Below are 25,878 nucleotides of genomic sequence, written 5' to 3'. Positions count from 1 at the left end.
CAAAGGGGAAATACTAAGTCTGGAAGCCCCCAACCATTTAGGGTCCCCACTTTTGTCATCAAATAGTTTCCCCTAATTTGTAGCAGCTGCATGATCTGACGTGTCCATTTTAACCAATCCCCCAAGTTTTTCAATGTTAAGTAACACCAGGGTGAACATCCTGAGTGGGATTTGAGCAGAGATGCATGGGCAGTGTGAACCTTGTGTGGTGTGGTGTGGAGGAGGGTCTGAGTTGAGAGTAGAAGGGTCCTCAGAAACACCTTTTCCATATATTCTCCCACTTCGGGGATGCGTTTCTAACCGCAGGTTTCTAGAACACTGACAGATGTTGGAGCAGTACAGACACTCCCAGCCCTTGGGGTGCATTTTTCCTACCAGGGGAAACGGCCTAGCCTGTTAACTAATGGGCAGAGAACAAAGGGGCTCCTGATTCAAGACAGACCACAAGCTAGCGAGAAAGCGCTTTAGCTGAAGGTGTTTACAGATGTGATCTTTAATCCCTGAGCAGTCTTGGAAAATGGGAAAGGTGCCAAAGGATAGAAGAGAAATGTCCAGGCCTTCACGAGAAAAAGGTGAACCCCAAGAGTTACGAGTGAACTGGCCCCCAAGCCCATCAGCTCCTGCAGCAGCCTAGCATGCTCATGGTGTGGAAGCATTAGAGAGAGAACGCACAGTTCCCTAGGGCCCAGTGACTTGGGGCCCTCCCTGCAGCTTTGCTGAGGCCCTGGTCACGGTGACACTAAGGGGGTGTTCGGCCAGCAGGCTCCCTAAGCCTACTGTGGGTGTAGAGCAGTTCACCTCCATGTAGGCTGGCAAGACAGCATGGGAGCAGAGGCAGACCTGGGTCTGTCTCTTTTACTTAGGATTCCCACTCCAGCACACCCCGGATGTTTAATTCCTTAATGAGAAGCAGGACAGCACAGGGAGAAGAGGGGCCTTTGGAACTCCGTTCCCCCAGAGCATCTACTGCTCACACCCTCGTCTGAGCCTCAGGGCCCCGCTACCCTGTCTGTAAAATTGGAACGTGTGAGAGGCTGCACAGCTGATACAGGGCTAGAGAATTACCAGCATGGAGATTATTATCCAAAGGCCTGGAGGCCACACAACTTCAGCCCAGTTAACAGGCAACCTCCCTCAACTCTGCCCGTGTGGACTCCATGGGGGGCGTGTGCAGCTCAGTGGCCTCTGTTTAGTCCTGGCCCAGGGCCAAGCATGGCAGCTGGACTGCAGCTCCTCCTCTCTTCCTGTTTTCCCCCTGCTCCTCCCCCTGCTGGAGGAGACAAAAAGCTGATTGCAAGCAAATCCCTGGCCTAGTCCTGGGCAGAAATGGCTGCAAATGGCCGAGGTCTCGGCAGGGCCGTGAGTGCTCCCTGCCCTGCTTGGAGACGAGCTCACTGGGAAGCCAAGGGACGCCTGAAGCCTGAGTATGATGCAGTGGTGATAGGAGCAGGTAAATCGGGCTGAGCCAAGGCTGAGGTCTGGGGAGGGCAGCCCTGCTCAGACGCCTGGAGGGACCCTTTCCAAAGCCCCTCCCCTCCCTCTTGGCACAAGATTACCGGGAGTTGGGGCAAGAGCAGGGGCTGTGGTGGAAAGCCCACCAGTCTGTGAACAGGCACCGAGGTTCTGGGGCTGGCTCTGCTGTCGCCTTGCTGTGTGGTCTAGGGTAGATTTTTGCCCTCTCTCGGCTTGGGTCTTTCCAACTGGAAAGACCAGGGAAAATTAGGTGAACTCACGGAATTCCCTGTATCTCCTATGAAATCCACCACATTCTTAGATTGTCAGGGTTGGAAGAACCTTAGGACAACAGATCTGTGAAATTCAGCCCCTTCAAGTGCCCTGAGTTCTGGCCACCTCTTCACCACTAAGGTCACCCAAACCCTAAGGAAACAAGGCATTTCATAAAGAGAAGTTAGGAAAAAATAGAAACGCATCCTGGAGAACCTAGCGCATGTCTGCGAAGGGTGACAGCCCCCACTGCCTTGCACACCTGGTGCATGTGGGGATCTGCTGCAGTGGTCCTGCTATGCGTTGCTGACCCCCTGGCTGCAGAGCACCCAATTCTGCCAGGTGGCTGTGTGAGTGTGGCCCAGACCAGGCTGCCTTTTCTCGGGGCCTCCCATTCACACTCACAAAGGACCCCAATTTCAGCTTTTGACATTACTTCCAACTGGGTTTATACAGATGATGATAGGACTGAAGGAAGAACATGCTCATTGTACATCCTCAAAGCTGCATCGTGTGTTGGCATTTCTTCATTTTTGGATGCACTGAGAGTAGTCGTGTGCGGTAAAGGTTTAACAGTCACCCCTCCCGGGGAAAATGTGTATGTACATACACACGCATCAGTTTATTAGAAATGCTGAAATAAAAGAAGCGTAGCACACTTTTACAGATAAAATAACAAAACTCTAAAGTCCAGGTAGCCAGTGATTCTCACCGAATTTTCTGTGATTTTTGCCAAACTCAGTAGCCAACCTATGGTTCCAATTGGCAAATGAGGACAGTTTCAAAAGGAATGTTGCTTGATATTTTCATTTACTTTAAAGAGTAGAACAAATGTGAAACTGAGGATTTATGTCCAAATTTAACTCCGTCTTCAATGATGGGGCTGACTTTCCCCAATCAGATAATCTTGTTTGAATACTAGAAGAACATTTCCTCCATGTTTTGTGCTATTCACAATGTAACAGCTACAGGCACAAACAGTGTTGAGTTTAATCTGCATTATTAGCGTTTTCTCCCATCACTTTCTTAAGTCTAATAACAGAATACTAACTCAAGCCCTGATAGGTAATGCTTGCTGATTTCCATGGTGTAAGTACCCCCACCATGGCCTTTTTCAAGTTACCAACATGATGTCACTGGGAATTTGGGAGAGAGACACAACAGGGCATCGGCCACTATACCTATGTATAGAAGTAAATAACCGCAGTAAAATAGATAATAGTAAAATGTGGCAAAACAATTAGGCAGCAACAAGTTTTGAGTACTCACTACCTTTGTTTTTAATGTAATTTATTTTGTAAGTTTATATAACTTACATTTTAACAATGGCTGCGTTTTGATGACCGTTCACACGCGAGGGAGCCCAGCTCCAGCCCCCACTGGCAGCTCAGTGAATGGAAGCTCCCAGGCCTCTCCGTCTCAGAGGACCCCCACAGCTGCCCTTGATGACAGCTCACGCCTGCTGTTTCCTGGCAAGGAGGCTGACTCTAGGTCTTATCTCTGCATCTCTAAAGTCATACCATTACCTGGGATCCACCCTGAAGATGACCCTGGTTTAGTCATCTGACTCAATGGGCTTCAGAATGACCCAGGAGCTACTTCAAATGCAGTTCCCGGCCCCCGGGCCTGGTGATCTAGAGTCTGAGGATTGAAGGTGACTCTGGAGGTCAGCACGTCTAATCAGCACTTTGAGTGGATCCGATGCAGGTGGCTGCAGCCCACAGCCTAGAAACCACGTTCACGGCAGCCTCCCTCCAGAGCCCCATGTGCCTGCTGCCTAAGGATCCCAGGGGTCAGGCCTGAAGGTTAGCTGAGCCTGCAGCTTCAGGCCCCTTCAAGGGGCAAGAGGAGGTCACCAGAAGCCACAGGAGGGCTCAGCCAGGACGGGGGGTGGGGGAATGGTGGAGGGAGGAGCCTCCTAGGACATCAGATCCTCCACCTTTGTCCTCTGGAGGTGTGTTTGTGCATTTGTGGGCTTATGTGTGATGACTGAACCGGAACCCAGTTGCCTGGAAGCCTTTATCAGTTTTCCAAGTTTTATAAGCAGCACTAATTAAAGGACAAATAGCTACCATTTATTGACGGTCTGCTGAGGGTCAGGGCTTCGCATATATTATCAGTTACACTCTCTGCAACACTGCACAGTTCCCAGTATCCTCTCTGTTTTACATATGAAGAAGCTGGAGGCTCCTGACGGTTACACTGGCTTCCCCGGGGCCACGCCTGGGAAACAGCAGAAGCCAGACTGAGCTCAGGACAGGCAGCCCTTACACTGTATGTATTTGAGAGGCGGGCTTTTCAAACTGCAGGTTGCAATCTATACATGAGTCCCGCTCAGCAATATTTTTAAACCTTTCTTAAGAGAATTTTCAAAAGCATGTAAAAGCATATCCACCAGCATTACTTTAATAAAATGAAATCTAATCAAATAAAGCATCACCTGATTATCACATGATAAGAGTTACTTTTAGCTCATGAAACATAAAATGCATTTTTTTCCTGTGGATCGTGGTCACAGAGGCTTGAAAACCTCCATTGTCAAGATTACGTTCATGGATGACAGGTGGGCTCAATGACCTCTAAAACGCTGGGAGTTTCTGTGTGCAAAATTTAAAACAAAACCATCTCAGCCGTGAAGAAATTCATCATGTGGGTCACTGCTGCTCCCCTATTTATGGATGTTTGTGAAATTATCGGTTAAGCATTTTATTTGAGTCAACACGGGGTTCGGGTTGCTGCTCAGAGAACACAGTCATCTTCTGACATCTCTGAAAATGCAGAGCAACCTTCTCTCACGAAGGAGAGACACGTGCCAAGTGGTGCAGACAAGGCCGGACCCCCCCTCCCTGCAAAGGAGCTGGGCCTGTTCTCTGCCCAGTGCGGGTTCTCCATCAGCAGCTGCACCATCTCTGAGAGTAAAGAAAGAGGAGTTCGCTCAGCCCCAGTGCCCGTGTGCCCCATGTGTGGGACTGAGGCCGCTGGCATCAGAATGACCTGGGAGCTTGTGAGAAGTCGTTCCAGGCCCCGCCCCCAGCCTGCTGAGCAGACTCTGGGGAGGGGTCTGGGGATCTGGGCGCGTACAGCAGTTCTCAGGTGATCCTGAAGCTTCTCAAAGCTGGAGAGGCACTCACTACCAGTGGGCTTGGCGCGGAACATGGGACCCCAAGCCAAGTTCAGGCCTCTTAGCCCAGAGGCAGCCCTCCTACGATTTTCAGAAAGAAACGTCATATGTAAGATAAATGGAAACTGTATGTGCTTAGTTACTTCATTTTGAACTGCTATTTTATTTTGGGAGTACTGGGGATTGATAAAGACAAACCCATGTGCCTACAGCCTTCTGGGGCACTACTGTGAACCACACTTGGCAAAATAAGCCAGGCTTGACAGCAGCTGTCCACGTGACCAGCACTCCCCCGGCGGCCAGTGATTCCATGGCAGACAGGGATGTCTGGCATCAGCGCACCCGCTCTCCTGGTACATTTCCTGGTACATTTCCTGGTACATCAGCGTATCAGCCATGCTTCCCTTCTCTTCTCTGCCAAGTAAACTGGGACACTCCCACCGACAGTCACCTGTCATCCCCACGCGACAGAAGCCCCGTGATACGAGGCTTCATGGGACAGCTTTTGTCTGAATACCGTGGATTTCTCCTTGACCCTCACTCCAGCATGGAGCTGCTGACCAAGACAAATAACAGGATGTTTTTCAAGCCAGGGCAAGAACCAAGGTTTTCTGCTTCCCCACAGACCAGGTGTTTTATGGCATCGAGCTAGATGCTGTTCCAACATCCAGGTACAGGTTTGGCGGGGTCCTCCAAGGCCACCTCTCCAACATCGTCGCAGGTTTGGGGTCAGGGATGGGTAGCCGCACTCCTCGAGGAATGTGTCCGTCTGCCCATTGACCAGTGTTGCTTTCCTCCCTTCTCCCTTGTCTCGTTGCAGGTCACAACGGGCTGGTGGCTGTGAGTACCTCCCCCTCTGCCTTGCTTCTCTGGCCCCCGGGGATGTGGCTCTCAGCAGCCACAGGCGAGAAGAAAGGCAGGCTCGTCTCCTGTCTCTCGTGCTGACCAGTGGCTGGGCCACATGGACACATGCAGTAGTTAGGGAGGCTGCCAGGGGCTCCCTCTCCTCTCCTCTCCTCTCCTCCCCTCTCCTCTCCTCTCCTCTCCTCTCCTCTCCTCTCCTCTCCTCTCCTCTCCTCTCCTCTCCTCTCCTCTCTTCTCCTTAATGCAGGTGGATTTCTCCCATGGCCTTGGGAGAGTCAGGGAACTTTCAGAGGCAGGATGATGAAAAGGTGCAGAAGTGTGTAACTGGCATAGCCTGGGAGACGTGTTGGAGCCTGGGAATCAGGTCGCTGAGGCTGGGTCCCTATGATTCCAGATTATGGGCAGTTTTTGTGTGCAGAGCCCTGTGCTCCCAGCTGGGCCTACGCCATGTACCAGCCTGGAGTACACAGCAGCTACACGGTCCCACATGTACCCTGGAGACAGCAAGGAAGACAGTCCAGCAGAGGGGATCCCAGGATGAGATCGGCCAGGGTCACCCTCAGGCCGTGTTTCTCAAACCTGAGGCCCGTGTACCACTAGGAGGCCATGGTGTGTGCTAGCGGGTGTTCAGGCCACGAGACCAGCACAGAACATCTTCCTGAAGCCGTGGTTGCTCAAGAGTATCAATACAGGGGACTTAGGACATCAATACAGGGCCTGTGAGACATGCATTGAATCTGAGTCATTTCCCTGACTTACCCTTTCATTTCACTTGAACACTTTACAGGGGACATTCTATAAATCAACCAATCAGTAATTTAAAACCTCAGTTTGATATTCACATAAACCTGGGTTTGTCTCCCAGCTCTGGGGGGTAATGCAAATAACTCAGGCTCTCTGAGCCACGGTAAAATCTGAGTGAAGACGCCCAGCCTCAGCTGTTGTGAGTGGAATAGGTAATGTGCATCAAGGGTCTGGCACACACACAGCCTCACACAAACGGTGACTCACGGCTGGAGGTTTCCAGCCCGAGGCCCACCTGGGTACCCTCTGCCGTTCATCGAGTTGGGTGGTGACTCCCTGCAGCAAGGAGAATTCACACCATGGGGAACCATGTGGCGGCTCAGTGAGGGGTGTTAGGAGGAACCCATTCTTGGTGGGATGAGCTCAGGGAAAGTCTAAAAAAGTGGGGGGTTGCTCTAGATTGGACCCTGTCAGAAAGTGGGACAACACTGTGACCAGGCATCCTGATAAATCTTGTCTGTAGGGAGGGGGGACTAGTGTGAGGAGAGTGGTACCTGGTGCCAGCAGTCACTTGCCCCAAGAGGGAGTCTTTGGTATTTTGCGGGCGACCCTGAGACCCGGTATTTTTTTGTGTGCTCTGCCAAAATAGTGAAGGGGGCTTGCTCTGTGTCGGTCTATATGTTCTCAGACTACCCTGGTCTGAGGTGCTCATTCTAACCTCTGAGGCCCAGGCCAGCTTCCCAATGTCAAGGCTGCCCTTTTCCGTTTCTCATTAAGATGTGTCAAGAGTATAGATTCTGGGTCCAATAGCCTGAGGAGAGCTATTCACTTCATTGAGCCTCCGTTTCCTCATCTGTGAAATGGGGAGAACCTTGGTGCCTACTCTATGGTGCTGGATTCAATGAGATGATGCACGCCAGTGGCTGGCACATACTGGTTCCCAAGTGAACATTTTTAAAAGTCTGAACTCTGAGCTACACCATCCCTGTTGTCACCTTGGAGCGGGGAGGAGAACCAGCATATAGGTCTGTAGACTCAGGACTAGTTCAATTCAAGAAATGTTGATTGATTTCCCACTAAGTGCTAGAGAAAAATTAATAAAACTCCTGCATCATGGGCCGGCCAAGTGGCTCAGTTGGTTAAGAGCTCGCTCAAGAGTTTGAGCTCTGAGCAACAGCGGTTCGAGTCCCTGCCCGAGCTGAGCAACCGCTGAGCTGCCAACAGGTGGCAGGATGGCTCAGCTAAAACACACACACACACACACACACACACAAAAAAAAAAAAACAACCCTGCATCATTTGTTCTCCCAAATAACACTGTTCTGTAATCATAACTTCATTTATTGAGCACGTTCTATGTGCCAGGAACTGGCTCAGTGAATCCTCACAGCAGACCTACGAAGCAGGCAAAGTGGGTGCTATTATCATCAGCCCCATTTTCACACGTGAGGTCACGGAAGCCAGGTGGAGTAGGTGCTGAGGCTGCCCCAGCAGAAGGAGAGAAAGGGGTAGAAGCTGGTGGTCTGGCTCGGCACTCTCAGGCAAGCTCACTGTGTGAAGAGGGATGAGATTCACCCCGCCTGGAGGAGATGCGCCTGAGTTCAGAGTCACCTGGGCCTGGCTGGAGGGAAGGTCACCTTCAGCTGGGAAGTGGAGGGGCGGGAACAGTCATGTTGCTTCTCAGAAGACAATTGAGAAAGTGAGAATTTACGGGGAGAAGTGAGGAGAATGGCATTCCCAGAGTGGGGAACAGCATGAGTCGAGGGGTGACATGCTGGCCCTGTAGTGACGACTCTCAGACTGCAGGTCAGCCCCCAGGACTAAAGGAGGGCCCTGTGTGCCCCTCCAGGCTGCCTACCTGCAGAGACTGGGGGTGAACACAGCCATCTTTGAGAGACGCCACGTAATCGGGGGTGCTGCTGTCACCGAGGAGATCATCCCAGGTGAGCCCCAAGAGGTGGTGTGGGGGACAGCAGGGGGGTGACCACTGGTGACCACTGGTGACCCTCTTCACTGATTCGGTTTCAGGGTTTAAGTTCTCCCGAGCATCCTACCTTCTCAGCCTGCTGAGGCCGCGGATTTACACTGACCTGGAGCTGAAGGTAGAGCCCCCACCTTGTAGCCTGATGGCGTTGGGGGGCAGTTCCATGTTCCCACCCTGGGGTGAAGGCTCCCTACTATATACCCGTGGTGATTTCCTGCATCTGATGTGTCTCTTCTACCTGAGAGTTTGTCTGTCTCACACGGTCACCACCTTGGTACATAGCCACACAGATAGGTTTTGTCTAGCACACCTTTGTGTCTTAAAAATCGAGAAATTTCACATAAAAATCGGGCTACTTTTGATGCATGAACTTTGTCAACATCAGGCCCATGTTCCCCCATGCAGCACTGTCTGATAACCTGCATGGGACAGTCCCCAGCCCTGCCCCATCACCGCCTGGTGTCCTGTCTGGCCCTCACAGGGAACCGGCCTGAACCCTTGAGCCTCTGAGTTTGCAGAGCTGCCTTTAGGACACAAGCCCCGTTAAACTTTAAATCCTGTTACCATTCTTGGCAGCCTGAGCAGGAAGTCGGAGGGACTTTCACCTTTTCTGGCTCTGGGCTGTGTTGAGGGGATCCTGAGAATTCCCGGTCTGTCCCTGCTGACTTCTCTTAGTCAACTTAACCTTGGTCCCAAGGCTTGCCCGACTCTGCCCTTACCCTTTCATATTCCTTTCATCCTTCGCTGCCTCTTTTAGAAATTCAGTCACCACATTCCTGGAGCCAGCTTAGCTACTACCCGCTTGTTGCCTCTGTCACCCTCCACTCAGAGAAAAAGGTCCTCGGTGCCACCTGTACAAGAAGGTGCCATGCACTTCAGCACCAACTTTAAATTGAAAGTGTGAAACTAATAAGACCTTGAGCTTCTGTTCACAGCTCTTTGGCTGCTGGAACGCGTTCATGTAAATGAGTTCTCTGAACTAGACAACTATAGAAAACCACTAAAGAAATTATTCTTTGAGCCCCTAAGAGAAAGGGGGACAGAGAGACAGAGGGGAGAGAGGAAGAACCTATCACCAACCAGGCCTGAGAATGGGTCTCTTCAGTCCACACCAGACTGTAGCTAAAGGCAGTTTGCCAACACACCAAGTATGTACAGCGTCCACTGTGGTGCTGGGTGTGTGGGTAGACCCTTCTTTTGAAAAATCTAGCTTCTGAAAACTAAGAATCATAGAACAGAAAATTTCTACATGATTCTTCTCCCCCCCATATATATATATATATATATATATGATGTGCTCTTGAAAAGTTTCATGTGCTACTCGAGTATTTGTAAATCAAATCACATTTTAAATGCATCAAGGGAACTTCCATTTAAGGTGACCCTGGAGTACATGAGTCTGCAAAGTAAATAACATCTTTTGATGTGAATAATTTATCTACCTTGTAAGAATGGATTTTCACATAATCGTTGCTTTATTGTGTTTTTCCAAATTTTAATTATTTATCTCTGGAGCGGAGGCAGTGATAGACTAGTGCTGAGAGCCTGGGCTTGGAGTCACAGAGATGTGGTTTTGAAACCCAGATCCACCGCCCAATGTCACCTTGGACAAGTTATTTATCTTCACTGAGTGTCGGGTATTGTATTTGCACAATGAGGGTGGTATATTTATAGAGTTGTCGTGAGGTAACCATTGTAAACCCCAGCATAGTTCCTGGCACAGGGTAGCGTGGTGTAGCATAGTGTGCTGTGATGTAACATGGTGTGGTACGGCATGGCATGGTGTGGTGTAGTATGGTGTGGTATGGCGTGATGTGGTGTGGTGTAGTATTGTGTGGTATGGCATGGCATAATGTGGTATGGTATGGTCTGCCATAGAGTGCCTGGGCAAGAGGGCGTTTTAGATACTTACATTAAAAAAATCGGAATCAGGACCTTGGGAACCTGTATGCAGGTACCTAAATGGTCTAAAGCATAATCAGAGAGGGGTCAAGGGCAGAGGCCACAGATCCCTTCGCATGTTGCTTGTGCTTGTGTTCTGCAGAAACACGGGCTGAGGCTTCATCTCCGAAACCCCTACTCCTTCACCCCCATGCTGGAAGAAGGCACAACGAGTAAGGTGCCCAGGTCCCTTCTTTTGGGCACAGACATGGTAGAAAACCAGAAGCAGATCGCCCAGTTCTCACAGAAAGATGCCCAGGTAGGGAAACTGACTAGTAACTGATCTCCTTCTCCCTCACCTCCCTCTGGGGGCAGCTCTGGAAAGGAAATGGGCCTGGCTGGCCTTGTCCAAGAGCACATGGCCAAAGGCCTAAGAGGGCTCCAGCCTGCGCTAGCCTCTGATCCTGGGCACTGTGCAGAAAAGGGGATGGAAGTCAGTGATTGAGACCAGTGGGCACCGGAACCCCTCAAACCCATGCGTGTTCAATATGAAGCCACTGTTCAGGTGGCCTCTGCCTGCCAAACATCAAAAGGGAATCCACTGGTGTGTGTACGTACACTGTGCTTTCTATTGCTCCTGTTTTCACACGGAACTCTAAGTGGTTATCACTATGAAAGCACACGACGGCCAAAAAGAAGGATAGAGGGCAGATCAGAGACACATAAGGACAGAATGAACTGGATCAGGGATTTAGGACTAGAGATTGTGATAAATGTTCATTCGATTTGGCATGAATCCCCTGACAGCCCAAGGAAAGAAACTGTCCACAATGGCGTATGGGTCTGGTGCAAGGAAGTGCCCACATATGATGGAAAGTGCACATTTTTTTTCCTCTGGGTTGCATTATAAGGAATTTGTTGGGTAGTTATTGAGTGTAATGGGCCTGGCATGACTGGTTTTGCAGATATAAAAAGATTCTTTGAATGGCTATTTTTTTGTATACTATGCCGAAATATAAGCTGAAGGCATAGCGTTAACTCACATCTTGGTGGAGACATTTTTATAAGAAGAATCTAGGTTAATACAATCAATGTGTTGCTTTTCATTGTGTTGATCTCCTGTTGGGTAAGACCAAGAGAACCACAGACACACAATATATGTCTTCAACCAGCAATCTCTAAACCTGGCTGACAATCAGAATCACCTGGGGAGCTTTGCTTTTTTTAAAAAGTGTTTCCTTTGTGCAGTGGGTTGGGAGCCACTGCTTACATCCTCTTCTCCAAATCCTGCTCATCTCAGGTGCACTAGAAAGGATTCAGGACAAGGTCGGGTCCTTCGGCCTATGAGACAGTGGCTGTGACCTTGAGTGCTCCTGACCACTAGCAGGAGGCAGGGGTGACAGCCCATTGTGGAAAGTCAAGAGCCTGAATTCTGGCTTTGTCTTTGCACGTTGTCGTGTTAAAGGCCCGCTGCAGAGAAAGCTGTTTAACTTTTTTTATCAAGACTTCTCAAATGTCCTTCAGCACAGGACTTTTCTTTATGTAACAGTTATTAAAATTCCATGGGTATATCCGTGAGTCTAGATGAACCAAAAATTAAAACCTCTGGGCTGAAAATTAAGATAAGGCCTCTAGCAGCACGGGCATCCATCTCTGCTCCTGCAGCCGTTCTGTGACGGAGGAGTGGGTGTCCTCACCAGGCTGTCCAAATGGATTCTGTTGTGGAAACTTGTGGGGTGAAGGGATGCTGGCTGCTGCCCTTGCTTATGATGAGAGGACATGGGAGATTTGCAGACCAGGCACGAACAGTCAGCATGCTGGAATACAGGGAAAGAAATCTTACTTATATCGGTAATATATGGACAGACGGGAGATAAGAAAGAAACTTTTAAGCGGTTTCTGGTTTATCACAGGGACCACATCCTAGGGATACTTGCCAGTTTTCTGGGGCTGACTATTGGTCTTGGCCAGTGTTAACCCCTTGTCCCTGCTGCCACCCGGTGGCTCTCCTACTGCGCAGGCTTTCTCTGACTTCCCCTCGTGTTGACACCAACACACAGACCTAGAACTGGGAGTAGCTCGGCACAGCCACACTGAGCCGTGCTGGGCATGCACCCTGAGGAACCACGGAGGCTCGGCTAAGGAGCAGCAGGCCACATGGGGGCGGCATGGAGGGCAGAGCATGGGGACAATGTCCTTCTAGGGTTCTAGGCACTGGGGCCTTGACGTGGAACTCTGTTCCAGGCCTTTCCCAAATACGAGGCCTTCATGAATCGCTTGGCATTAGCCATCGACCCTCTGCTGGACGCAGCCCCCGTGGACATGGAGGCCTTCTGGCAGGGCTCCCTGCTACAGAGGCTCAAGTCGCTCTCTACCCTCACACCCCTGCTGCAGGCAGGTAAGTCCAGAGTGCAGGCATCAGGGCACAATGAATGACCTTCACGGAGTTGAGCCCATTTTCTCGATGATTGGACACAAGCCTGACCATCCAAGGCAGCCTTCCAACTGCCATCCATTAATAGGAGCTGCCTGGAGCACATTAGTGAGAAGGCCGTAGCTTGGCATGCCCTAAAACTAGAGCCTGACACAAAGGCTTATGTGCAAGTTCGTTCTGAAGGGTGACCTAGGGACAGGAGGAGAGAAACTGGAAAAAGGGAGACTTGTTACCAGGGTGTGCTACTGTGCTGGCCACCACACGGGTAACAAGGTGCCAGGCCTGTGAGGACCATGGAGAAGCCTTATGAAATGCACATTAGAACCATTTCCAAGAGAAGAAAGGGGAAACATTTATCCATTGGGTTCTGTCCCCCATTGGTAAGAGACTGTCCCATGGTGTATTGACTCTCACATAGGGCTGTGCATCCATGGGTGCCCAATGGTTTTTGTGAGTGTCCTGTCATAGTGCCAGAGAAGCCCCAGGGCAGAAATGAAGCGGTGCATCTTACAGGTGTGAGGTGAGGTGCTGTCGGTTGCACTGTGTGAAGCTGGTCGAAGCTTGCATGGAGCTCATCACCATAGCCATGGCTAGAGTCAGAGACAGGAGCCAAGAGAGTTTGAAGAGGTGCCCCCATATAAGAAGGATGCTAGATTTGGACTCAGCAAGGAAAAATTTGGTGATCGATTAGTGATGTCTGCCATGGATATGAGAAGGGAAGTTTTGCCAAGCATGCTATTCTTTTCTACCACTCTTTGAGGGTATAAAGGCCAGTTTAGCTTCTATATTAAAAAAAAAATACTGAACCAGTTAGCTATAGTCACAAAATTGCTGCATAACAAACAACTATAAAACTCCAGTGGCATATAAAAATTTATTTCTCATCAATCTGCATGGTTCAGCTGATCCCACATGGGCTCAGCTGATTTGGTCTGGTCTCACACATATGTCTGTCTCTGGGGCAGATCAGCGAGGTCAGCTATGCTCCAGGTGCCTCTCATCTTCCTCTTGGAAGCTGCAGGCTAGTCCAGGCATGGCCTTCTTACATCAATGGCAGAAGCACAGAGGGCAAGCCCCGATGTACAGGCCAGTTTCAAGCCCCTGTTTGCATCATATTTGCAAACATTCCATTGGCCAAGCAAATCACGTGCATGAGCTCAGAATCAAGAAGCAGGAAAGGTCAACGCAGCTAGGGTGGGGGGCACTGTAGAGTTATATGGCAAAGTGTGTGGGTACGGGGAGGGGTGAAGGATCAGAGCCAGTAGAATCTATCACACACTCCAAAAATAGACATTGCTTCTCAGATTCCCAGCCCAAAGAGCTTCGTGCAATAAACATGCAACAAACATTCATGCAATGAACATTTATGGAACAACTGCTGTGTGCCAGATGCTAAGCTAGGCCCTGGGGCTACCATGGCTAGAGATCATGATCCCTGCTCTTGGGCTTTACTGCCCCGTTACCCGTCCAAATCAGTAACAGAGGCGTGGACTAGCCACGCCAGCTACCTCCCAGGGCACAGCCCTCAGAGTTCAAGGTAAGGGAATAGGGTACAAATTAAAATTTTTCCAAAAATAATTGCTAAGAACTAAAATGTATTAAGTGCCTATGAACTTGCAAACACTTTACATACCTCATTTAATCCTCACAGTAGCTCTTGGGGGTATGAAATATTACTCCTGTTTTACAGATTAAAAAAACAGGTACAGCAATATTACAGGTTCGAGCGTTTCCTTCTTGCCTGTCTCAGTTTCTGTTTTATGGATCTTCTCTTTCAGGCCGCATCCTAGGAGCCCAGCTGCCCCAGTATCACCAGGTCCTCACAGCTCCAATTACCAAGGTGAGGGGCTCCCCAGCCTCAGACTGGGCCTCGCAGTGAGGGGTTCCCTCCTCCCAAGGCCAGGAAGCCCTTCTCCCTGCCATTTTGCTGTCCCAGGTGCTGAACCAGTGGTTTGAGTCTGAGCCTCTAAAAGCCACTCTAGCAACAGATGCTGTGATTGGAGCCATGCTAAGCCCCCACACTCCGGGGAGTGGGTGAGTAGGGAAGGCGAGGTGGGGCAGCAGGAGTGCAGTGAACTGCTCGACAAAAGCAATAACAACTGTCATTCACTGAGCTCACCCAGAGAGGCAGGCATGAAGTCAAGCACTTCATAGACTATTCATTTGTCTTTCAAGGCAACATCTGAGAGCCGTGGTTCAGAGAAGGGAAGTATCTTGCCCAAAGTCACACAGCTAGTAAGTGGCAGAGGTTATTTGCAGCCCAAGTTGTCCACCCACCCAAATCTTCCCTCTTAGCCACTCCTCTCTAGTGCTTCCTAAACAGAGCCTCCCTCCCACCTCCCACTGCGTTATCTCAGCATGAATATCTTCATCCCATTCTTTCTCCTCTCTCTTCCTCACTTCCCCTCCCAGGAAGCCCCGTTGCCCCTCGCTCTCCCACTGATACTTTTCCTCAGCTCCAGAAACCGCTTTCACACACACACTTTGGTCAGGGTGGGAAGCAGGAAGCTGCCTTTCCCTTTGTGACTGGGGGGGTGTACTGGCAGCCTGATCCAAGAGGGGGCAGTCAGACACAGTGAAGTCTGTAGTGTGGGAGCAGGAATGGAGGGGTGTGTGTGTGTGTGTGTGTGTGTTGGGAGAGGGGACACTGCCAAGTGTTGGGCCATGTCCAACGCACCAGAAGATGCAGCTAGAAGCTGTCAATGTGGCTTTTCTATCCAGGGATGAGAACACCCCTTGGAAGTGTGGTTTTCAACACACATTAAGCCAGCCCCAAACTCCCCACGGCCATGGGAAAGGGGGGTTGGCAGCGGTTGCCACACCTTGGCCAAGCTCCATGATCAAATGGCCAATTTGTTTCTTCCAGCTGGGCCTCCTCTCCTTGTCTCTGTGGGTCTCTGGGAGGCTTAGCTGCTGCCCGTGGTTGTAAAATGTGCCTTTAAGTAATTTCTTTCTTCATTAATTCTTTCAATAAATATGGATAAAGCCCTTGCCTGTGCTGGGTGCTGGCGCTACAGTAGTGAACGGATCTAAGATCCTATGGAGAGGGAGTAGACACAGAGCAAGTAATGACAGTGGCGTGCCACGAGCGTGACGATCAGGGAAATCAAGCAGGGGAACCACGTGGTCTGGGGTCAGAGAAGCCCTCCGTGTTTAATCTGAGACCCTCAGGGCGGGAGGAATTAGCCAAGCAAGAGGTGAGGGAGGAAGATGGTTCTAGGCTCCGGAACAACACGTGCAAATGCAGGGGGCTGAGAAACCCTGTGGTCCATTCAAAGAACTGAAAGAGGTTCGGTTTGGTAGGAATATGGGGTGTTCGGGGAGTATGATGAGGGCGGAGGCTGATGAGCAGGCGGGACCCCTGGAGGTCGTTTTGGGGGACTGGCCATTGCCCTAAGAGCAACAGTGAGCCAGTGAAGGCTTGAAAGGATGGAAGCAATGGGTGCATAGCTGGGTTTGGGGACTGGGCGCCAGGCTCTGCGTGGAGAAAGCTCTGCAGGCAAGGAAGAGTAGGAGAAGGTGTTCCAATTTGGAAGACAGTGATGCAGCAGTTTAAGGAAGAAAAAAAAGAGTGGCCCAGACCAGGGAAGAGGCGGCAGGGAGCAGGGGCGTTGGGAAGCTCTCTACGAGGCACAGTTGACAGTGCTTGATTGGATGTAGGTGATGGGGGACTAGCAGGAGGCAAGATTGACACTCAGGTTTCTGTTGGAAACTGAAAGTGCCGTTCACTGGGATGGGGAAAAGGAATGGATTTAAGATGTCTGCCAAAAAAACATTCAAATGGAGATATCTGTGGGTAGCTGAACATACGGGCTGGAGCTCAGGAGAGAGGTGGAGCTGCGGGTTTGGGCATAACAGCTACCTTGTTGGAACCAAAGCGCTGCAGGAAGATATGTTTGCATGGGGAGGGAATGTAGGCTGGGGAGGCAAAGGACTCTTACAAAGGCCTACAGCTCATTTAAAGCCCAGTGGGACAGGGCTGGAGGGCGGAGGAGGAGGCTGAAGGCACAAATGGGATGGATGGTTTGTACCTAGAACTCTGGGGAGGTTAATTCCACCTCCAGCCACTGATTCTAATGGTCTGTCCTCAGGTATGTGCTGCTACATCACGTGATGGGGGGCCTGGAGGGAGTACAGGGGGCCTGGGGCTACGTCGAGGGTGGCATGGGTGCCCTCTCTGATGCCATCGCAAGCTCAGCCACCGCGCATGGAGCGAGTATCTTCACCGAAAAGGTGAACCACCCTTCTACCCTCTACCCCAATGATTGGCTAGGATCCCAGGATAGAACACAACCTCAGATCAGGAAGGTCCCTCGTTTTTCTAATGGACAAGGCAGGGCTCAGGTTATGCAGCCTGCTAGTGGCTGCACAGCTATCGGTCAGGTTCCAGTTCTTCTGTGAACTCAGGTCCCCTTTGAATTCACCACCACTAACCCACATTTAGGCTAAGGCTTCCCATTGCGGGAAAAAGGGAGTTAAGGCTTCCCCCAAGGAGCTGTAGAGCTCGGCAGGGCGGATTCGGGATGAGGAAACTGTGAGCGCCTAGGAACAGCACACACAGTGGAGATCCCCCAAGAGCCAACCTGCATTTCCATTCCTGGGGGTTTCTGGGCCTTGTTCCTCTGGGCTCTAGGCAGTGGCTAAGGTGCAGGTGAGCAGTGGAGGACGTGTTCTCGGAGTTGTGCTGCAGGATGGCTCAGAGGTGAGGAGCAAAGTAGTGCTGTCCAACGCATCACCACAGATCACCTTCCTGAAGCTCACGCCACAGGTAAGGCCTGCGGGGTGGACGTTAAGATGTCTGCCAAGACAGGGGCTAGAAAATGGTGGTGATCGAGGGAGCCAGGACTGCCTAAGGGTGGGAGATGCAAGTGCCAAGCCTCTCTGCCTTGGGGGAAGCCAGTCCTTCTCTTTCTTACCTAACAGGCAGGTAGCAAACAGGGAAGAAGCCTCACAGGTGAGGAGAAAGGTCCAGAGAGATGAGGTGCCGTAGGCCATGCAGCTGGCAATTGGCAGAGCCAGAGCTGGAACCCAGGTCTGACTTTCAATCCAATTATTTATACAACTTTCCTACTATCTTAGTTTCTCCCTTCTAACTAACTCTAATTCCACTGTGTGTGTCAATTATCTATTTCTGTATGAATGCCGCATAATAAACAGCCACATGACTTACGGGCATTTAACAAGAAATACTGATTTAGCACACAGAGATGGAGAGTTCAGCTGGTCTGGCTGAGTTCAGCCAATCTGGGCTCGCTCAAGCATCAGCCATCAGCTGTGAGTCAACTAGTGGGCCCTACTGATCTTGGCTGGGCTCGCTCACATGCCGGGGTCAGCAGGCTGTGGCTAGTCCAGGACTGTTTCTGCTGGAATGACCGGGGTGACTCAGCTCTACCCTAATGTGTCTTTCATTATTCCAGCATAGTCTCAGCATCTGGCAGAGGGCAAAAGCAAGCAAACTCAATCATGCAAATGTTTTTCAAGCTTCTGTTTACATCCTATTTAGTAACATTGGCCTTGTCTCACGGCCAAGCCCAGAGTTACAGTGGCAGGGCATACAGGGAGGGGCAAGGATTTGGGGCAACTTTTGCCATTGACCACACCTTCCCTGTCCCCAAAAGATATACTATATGTATGAGCATGGAGCTCCCAACCATTCTTGGAACTATTGTTGGAGACAAGCACCACTTTTTCTGGGTGGTTCTCCTAATAAAACTCAACAAAGATAAGTTCAAAAGCATCTTATTAAGGCTATTCTGAGATCATCAAGACTTCCAAAAGCTTACAGATCAGAGGACAAAAGAGGACTGCAGACCACTGGCCATATCCAAAGCAGGAGCTGATGTGGGCCACTTACGGCCAGAACTGCTGGCAGAGTGCAGAGGAAGATGAGCTTAGCACTGAGCAGGAGGGGGGTCCAGGAGGGCTTCACAGAGGAGGCGGTTCGGCTGAGCTCTGAAGGATGGAGAGGGCTTCCCGAAGTAGAGGTCAAGGGACCAGCCTGAGAAAAGAAGGAAAGCAGCCCCTTGGGGCCCTCGGCCATCCCCAGGCCTTTCATGGAAACATCTCCTTCCAGGAGTGGCTTCCTGAAGAGTTCATGGAGAGAATCTCTCAGCTGGACACCCAGTCACCCGTCACCAAGATCAATGGTAAGAGGCACACCGCCTTGCAGAGCCGTCTCTTCTGACATCCTCTGAGTGAAAAATCTCCAGGTCTGGGGAAAACTGACCTACGTCATCATTTCTATCCCCTGACCTCCAGCCTGGCCCCCAATAGGAAGGTGAAACACTTTTTCATACCTTTGTCTTCCCAGTCCACCACTTGGGTGAGCAGGGTGATGGGTAGAGAAGGACAACCCTGGGGCCTTTGGACCCTGACGCTCCCCGTTGGTCCTTCAGTGGCTGTCAACAGGCTGCCTGACTTCCTGGCGGCCCCCAATGCTGCCAGCGGCCAGCCGCTGCCGCATCACCAGTGCTCCATCCACCTGAACTGTGAAGACACCACCCTCCTCCATCAGGCCTTTGAAGATGCCATGGATGGCTGGCCTTCCCACAGGTGGGTGGACCCTGGGCTTGGTGTCTGCTGGGATATTCTTATACATGGTCCTGGGGAGACAGGGGTGACTGTCCAGACACAGCGGGGATCGCCTCTTCCACCTGGCTCAACATTCACAGTGAGGTAAAATCTGCCTAAATCCACACTTAGGCCAGGAAATGCATCCCAGGCAAGAAATCTGTGGGCGGTGCAGGCAAGGGGTGAAGCGTCGGACACGTTCCGCCAGGTGTCACGGGTTAGCAGAAAGGGCAAAGGGCTGCAAAGAGAACAGTGCTGGCGTCTGGGAAGAACTGGAGAAAAGGCTTTCTGGCAGAGAAACGGAGATTCTCTGATTCAGCAACCTGTCAGAAGGCACACACGCACCCGAGTCTACATTCTCTCTTATCTCTGATAAGCTGCCTTCATGCAAAACTTCTAAAAGCATTTCCCACCTCCCTCCGCAGCTATATCCCCATCCTTCTGAGAACAGGCAGGGACACTGCAGGAGCAAGCATCTTTCCATACTGTCAATTGTCCACCCAAACTTGTTGAAAACCGACTCTATGCCAGGCTCTGTATAGGTACAAGTTGGGAGAACTGGGGATTGGGCAGGGGTATGAAACAAACAAAATGCTTATCATACGATGGGCACATAAATATTTATAGCATGAGGTAAAGAAGAAGTGTGTCCTGAGAGAAGGGTAGAGAGCAAAGGCCACTTATCTATTCATAAACATTTGGGGGCCCCTACTCTGTCAGGCTTAGTTCAGGGATCTGGGCACAAAGCAGCAAGCAGGGTCAACATGGCCTCTGTCCTCAGGTCTCTGACCTACAGTAGAAGACAAGATAGTCAACAAACATGCACTGATGATATGGAGAAAAATAGGCCGGGGAAGGGGAGGGTTTGCTAGTCTTTATAAGGAGGTCAGGAAAGGCTTCTCTAATAACATGATGTTTGAGCAGAGACCTAAAGGAAGTGAGAATACAGATCTTGTGGATATCTGAGGAAGAACATTCAGACAGAGGGAAAGTCAGGTGCAAAGGCCCTGGGGCAGGCGTGTGCTGCTGTGTTGGAGGCACAGGGATGAGGCCAGAGTGGCTGGAGAAACAGAACCGGGGAGTGAAGGGTAGGGATGGGGTTCTAGCTGCAGCGGCTACAGCCTGCTGGGCATTGTCCACCACTCCTGGCCAGGGAACTTTGTGCAGAGCCTGATTTATATTTTAGAAGGACCACTCTGGCCACTGCATGGAGAAAAAGGGCAATCTGTTGCAATTTGTTACTATTGCAGAATCCAAGGGAGACAGGACGGTGCTTGGACCAGGGTTGGGGCAGCGGAAGTGATGAGAAGTGGCCAGATACTGGGTATTTGAAGGTAAAGCTGACAGGATTTGTTGTTGGACAGGAAGTGGGGTATGAGTGAGAAAAAGGAGCCACCGGATGATGGTATTTCCCTTTATTGAAAAGGGGAAGATGGTATATGCTGGAAAGAGCAGGTTTTAGGGGAGAGCAGGCATTCAGGTTTGGACAAGTAACGTTGAAGGTGCCTAGTGAACATCCAAGTTCAGCAGAAACATTGCAAGCAAGGGATGCAGGGAGAAGGGGCATTTCATGTGGCCTTGAAGGATGGTCATATTTGGGGATCAGAAGAAGAATGTGCTCCAAGTAGAACAGGTGTTGTAAGCAAGGAGGGGCAGGAAGCGGGTGCTAGTTCTGTTGGGTGTCAGGCAGCCCCAGCAGCTCTGTTTTCCTTGGCCTGCTCAGGACAGGTAATCAGGCAGGGAGAAGCTTGGTTGAAATCTGGCTGTCTGAGCACCTGCTGTCTGTCTTAGCCTGGCCCCTGCACTTACTCATGTTGTCTGTCTGGACCCTGGAGACATTTGAGAGCCTAGTTAGAGTACAGGCTGTGTGATGGAGGAAGGCAGGGACAGGCCACACACTCAGAGGTGGGCTGTGTGGGACCGGAGACCCTGGCGCCTGGGGCTGGGGGAGCCCCTCAGCGGTCTGGATTGTCCTAGTGGTCACAGAGCCCGTGCAGGTGAACAACCACCGTGTCCTCACAGAGATGATCAGCCCTGCCTTGCCAGCAGCTCCTCTCAGGCCTTCATTTTGTTCCCAGTCATCTCACAGTACCCCTAGCTCCTCCCCTTGGGACAGCTGGTGTTCTTCAGATCTGACCCTCTCCCCTCCCATCCCCCTTCTCACAGGCCTATGATTGAGCTCTGCATCCCTTCCTCGCTGGACCCCACCCTGGCTCCTCCTGGCTGCCATGTCATCTCCCTCTTCACTCAGTACACTCCCTACACACTGGCTGGAGGCAAGGTCTGGGATGAGCAGGAGAGAAATGCCTATGCAGATAAAGGTAAGGAGGGCGAGACTGTCCTGTCCCCAGAGTGACAGCTGGCCATGCGGGCTGAATGGGCCTCTCTCTTCCTGGCTGCCCCATTCAGGATTAACACCTTCAAGTTCTGTCCCAAGGGGAGAGAAGTACCTGAGGGAACTGAAATCAAGGTAGTGAATGCCTCCTGGGTTCAGGCACTGGGCTAAGAAAGTGAAAGAGACCTAGTTCCTGCCCTCAAGTTGCTCACAGTCTAGTGGGTCGAGTAACAAAGAAACCAGTGTTACAGTACAAGGTACTATGTGAACCAAAGGAGGGAGCTGTGAGCCAGACAGACAAGGAGAGCTTTCCAAGGAAGGGACATTTGAGCTGGGTTTTAAAGGGTGAATAGGAGTTGGCCAGGCAGCAAAGGGCATTCCAAGCACAAGAAACAGCTTGAGCACAGCAATGAGGGGAAGAAAGCTTTGCATAGTCAAGGGGAGACAAATAACTTTGTGTTTAGGGTTGGGGTAAGGAGATGGAAAAGAGTGGGGGGCTGAACCAGCCTGAAATCCATAGGCCTTGTACTGAATTATTTGGTTGTCTGTGGACTGTTTTCGTTTTTTGCTTATTAAGATATAACTTGCATATGCAAAAGTAAACCCATTTTAGGTGTATGGTTTAATGAATTTTAGTAAATTTGCCAAGTTGTGCAATGATAACCCCTCCACTTCCTCCCCCTAACACCATCCGGCTTCCTTGCTGTCTGGTGCCCAGTGTTTGATTGCATCGAGGCCTACGCCCCTGGCTTCAAGGGCTCCGTGGTGGGCAGAGACATCCTCACCCCACCTGATTTGGAGAGAATCTTTGGGCTTCCTGGAGGGGTGAGTAGAAGCCTGGGGTCCCTTATCACACTCTTCTCGCTCTATCTACACCCTCACTTCCTGGCAAGCCCTCCACACTCAGCCTTTATCGGAAAGGGGGACAGTGGCAGAGACCATGGCCAGAGAGGGGACGGAGGAGTGATCAGATCTAGGGAGTGGGGAGGAGTTGGGAGACACAGAGAGGAGAGACAGTGCCTGCTGAGAAGGTCACCAGGATGGTGGCCCTTCTGCCTGGATGTCCATGTCAGGCTGTGCCATCTGACTTTCTACAGAGGGAGCTCCCCTTGCAAGGGAGCATGACCTCAGACTTCTATCTGATGTGTCAAAAACTCGCTGAGGCCTTTTGAGCTTCTTCCTTTTGCTCATCCTGCTCCGAACTCTTTGGAGTATACTTTCTCTTCTAATAATGGCCCTTGAGCCATTCTCTACTGTTCGGGTCTGCTGTTCAGGCCCACTTCTGCTTCTTTGAAATGTATTTTTTTTCTTCTAATAAACTGTCCTTTTCTGCAACTTGAAAAAAAAAAAAGAAAGAAAGAAAAAGAAACCTCATTGAGACTGGAGGCAAGGAGACCAGCTAGGAGGCCAATTCCAACACAGCAGCCACTACTAGCCTTAGGTAGCTATCAATCGCGTCAATGTGTCTAGGCCAAAATGAGATGTGTCACCAGATTGCAAAGACTTAGTACAAAAACAAACAAAGTAAAAAAAAAAAAAAGTAAAACTTCTCATTAGTAATTTTTATATTAATATGTTGAAATGATACTGTTTTGGATCTGCTGGGTTAAAGGAAATATATTGACATGCATTTCAACAGCCTCTCTTTAAATTTTAATGGGGCTGCTAGAAAATAAAAATTATATGTGACTCACGTTATGTTTTTATTGGACGGTGCTAGCCCAGATATAGAGGAAACAGGATGAGGGATGTGGAAGGAAGGCTTGGGGCAGGCAGAAGTGAGACGTCTTGGTGGGGTGTGCCTGTAGAGGCCGGGGAGGAAGTCACAGGAAGGGTGCAGCCTGGCGGCCGAGGAGAGGGCGGTGCCGCCACTGAGGCAGGGAAGATGAGAGACAGCAGACTTGAGGGATGAGAACAAGCTCAGCTTGGGACATGCTGAGAGGGTTAGATGGAAGAACATCCCCGTGGTGACGTCCAGCAGATGCTGTCTTCTTGCCCAAACCTGCCCCACAAGCCTGACCTTCCCGTATCCACACTGCCTCCCTGCCTGGCTGGTCTGACCCAGGCCAGTGGAGCAGAACCGAGCTCGGGTCCCAGTGCCCTTCGTCTGACATTTACTGTGGTTCTGCTGGGACTTGGACCCCCGTGGTCCAGGCTCAGATGGATGCCTTGGCCAAAGAAACATGTGCCAGCCGTCAAAATATGTCAAATGCCTCTATTGTTCAAATAGAGCGAGGGGGATTCCTAGTCCACAGCAAAACCTTTCAAATCTTCGTCTTCTTTCCCATTCAGTTTCCTGACACCCTTCTTTCTCCCTGAAAAAAAAAATACCTCTGGAAAACTTCACCCCCTTTCACATGGCCTGGAAAACTGCAGGCCATGTGCCTATCGCCTCTCTCTTCCCCTCCGCTTTCTGCATCACAAGAATCAAGAAAACATCCTGGAAGGAGAAGAACCTTCCTCAGAGAACAGGGGAGGGGAAGACGCCCACAAAGGCGGTTAAGACCATAACACTCCTACATTGACGGCTGTGGCCCTGCCTCTCATAGAACATCTTCCACTGTGCCATGGGCCTAGACCAACTCTACTTCTCCCGCCCCGTGCCCCTGCACTCCAGCTACCGCTGCCCTCTCCGGGGCCTGTATCTCTGCGGAAGTGGGGCCCATCCTGGTGAGTGACCCTCGGTTCCACTACCACCCTGTGTGGCCAGCGAGGGCTGGCTGGCCATCAGAGGCTTGCGGACAGCGGAACAGGATCAACAATGAGGGAGGCAGGGAGAGCAGGAGGGGAGCATGGAACTCCCACGAGAACATGCCACATCCCATAGTCAGAAGTCTCAGCGCTTGGGTCAACAAACAGCGGTGGCCTCAGCCAGGCCGGCCACAGTCCACAGGTTAGCTCCTACCACCTCCTCATGAGGTTTAAGGGTATGTCCCCGAGACAGCTCTCCAGATTCCAATTTGGGGTTCTGAGAGAGCCATGTCCCTGAGTTCCTCCTCCATATTTTAGACCAGTAAGAACCAGTCAAGTTTCTCAATTTTAAAGTTCTTCCCTGCATCTATCCCAAGCCTAAGCGACCTCGCCAAGGGTGCCGTTTCATTTGGACACTTTCTCGGAGCCGTGTGGGCCTCGGCCTCCCAGAAAGGCCCTGAACTTCCGCATCTTCCCCCTCAAGCCCTCGGCCCCGCGTCTTAGCTTCGCGTGCTGGGAGTCTCACCATCCAGCGCATCAGCTCTCAGACTGAGAGGGGCCACTGCTTGGGCTGTGTGCCTGGCTCCCTCCCCAGAGCGTGAGGCAGGAAACCTGGAGGGGAGCCCAGAGTCTGTCTCCATAGTTGTCCCAGGTGGTCCTGATGCCCGCAGCCCGAGCACCTCCCTCAAGCATCCCGCTCTGCCTGGTCGCCGGCTCCCTGGGGGCTGTTGTCGCAGCTTTGGATCACAGGAGATTCCCTTCCAGGAGGAGGTGTCATGGGAGCAGCTGGACGCAATGCCGCCCACGTGGTCTTCGGGGACCTCAAGAGCATGTGACCCTGAACCAACTCTGACCCAAGACGAAGAATCCACCCTTGAGCTTTTAAGTCCCCATTGGGTCAACGTCCCAGGTTGTGGCTTGAGGCAGGCCAGCTCTCAAGGCTCAAGCTACTAATTTAGAAAAAATCGTATAAGTTACATTTGAAACTGGTTAACCTCATACCCATGAGTTCATGAGTGGCCTGGTTTTATTTTATTAAAAGTAATGTTTTATACAGATAGTTTGTATTTATTTTTTCTGTATATTAGTAGAATGGCTACTATGCAGTGATTATGTAATGACATGTCTATGTGATAATAGGTGGGATATCCTTGTCTGGGTTGCTCAGTGTTCTCACAACGTCAGCTCCAAACAGTCCTTTGGACCAACCAGCATCCCCATCTCACTGCTGGGCCCCCACCACCAGCGGGTGGGAGGACCGCCCTTGTGAGGCCCAATCTGCTACTGTCACGTTCCAGGCAAGCTGTAGGAAAGGACCCATTTCCCCAGGGACCCACCAAGTCATCCACAGGGACCCCGGGCCTGAACAATGCTTCGAATCTCAAGCCTTCGACACCACCAGTCAGGCAAGCAGCAGTCCAGGGTGAATGCAAGGTGGACACAGCGGTGGCCACCTGAGAGCCCACATTCCTGATTCTACAGCACTCGGCCTCTTACTTCCCATGAATGAGGCATATGTCGCATCACTA

The 25,878-nt window shown here is 50.9% G+C and overlaps 1 protein-coding gene across 5 annotated transcripts; it reads left to right on the top strand.

The window, feature by feature from the left end:
- Positions 1 to 686: 686 nt before the first annotated feature.
- On the top strand, positions 687 to 25,409 carry PYROXD2 (pyridine nucleotide-disulphide oxidoreductase domain 2). 5 transcript variants are annotated; one of them, XM_019636550.1, is made up of 16 exons: positions 698 to 1,450; positions 5,667 to 5,686; positions 8,304 to 8,397; positions 8,483 to 8,556; positions 10,483 to 10,638; positions 12,564 to 12,717; positions 14,532 to 14,593; positions 14,690 to 14,787; positions 16,845 to 16,986; positions 17,387 to 17,521; positions 18,827 to 18,899; positions 19,149 to 19,305; positions 21,490 to 21,644; positions 22,377 to 22,483; positions 24,208 to 24,328; positions 24,727 to 25,368. In XM_019636550.1, exons 1-16 carry the CDS (start codon positions 1,327 to 1,329, stop codon positions 24,729 to 24,731), a joined length of 1,677 nt encoding a protein of 558 aa, XP_019492095.1. In that variant the 5' UTR covers positions 698 to 1,326; the 3' UTR covers positions 24,732 to 25,368. The 5 variants fall into 5 exon arrangements, with proteins under 5 accessions (XP_019492092.1, XP_019492095.1, XP_019492094.1 ...); XM_019636549.1 differs by having other exon boundaries at positions 701 to 1,450; positions 25,115 to 25,409; XM_019636551.1 differs by lacking the exon at positions 24,727 to 25,368 and having other exon boundaries at positions 701 to 1,450; positions 23,951 to 24,302.
- Positions 25,410 to 25,878: the final 469 nt, after the last annotated feature.

This window comes from Hipposideros armiger, unplaced genomic scaffold (genome assembly GCF_001890085.2).
Source record: "Hipposideros armiger isolate ML-2016 unplaced genomic scaffold, ASM189008v1 scaffold_28, whole genome shotgun sequence".
NCBI classification, from domain to species: domain Eukaryota; kingdom Metazoa; phylum Chordata; class Mammalia; order Chiroptera; family Hipposideridae; genus Hipposideros; species Hipposideros armiger.
Note: the sequence above shows the minus strand (reverse complement) of the source record. Positions and strands in the feature narration are given on the sequence as shown.

Coding starts and splice junctions, on each gene's coding strand:
- PYROXD2 (XM_019636547.1), top strand. CDS start 1,327: ATGGCTGCAAATGGCCGAGGTCTCGGCAGGGCCGTGAGTGCTCCCTGC. Junction 8,398..8,482: donor CACCGAGGAGATCATCCCAG/GTGAGCCCCAAG, acceptor ATTCGGTTTCAG/GGTTTAAGTTCTCCCGAGCA. Junction 12,718..14,531: donor CACACCCCTGCTGCAGGCAG/GTAAGTCCAGAG, acceptor CTTCTCTTTCAG/GCCGCATCCTAGGAGCCCAG.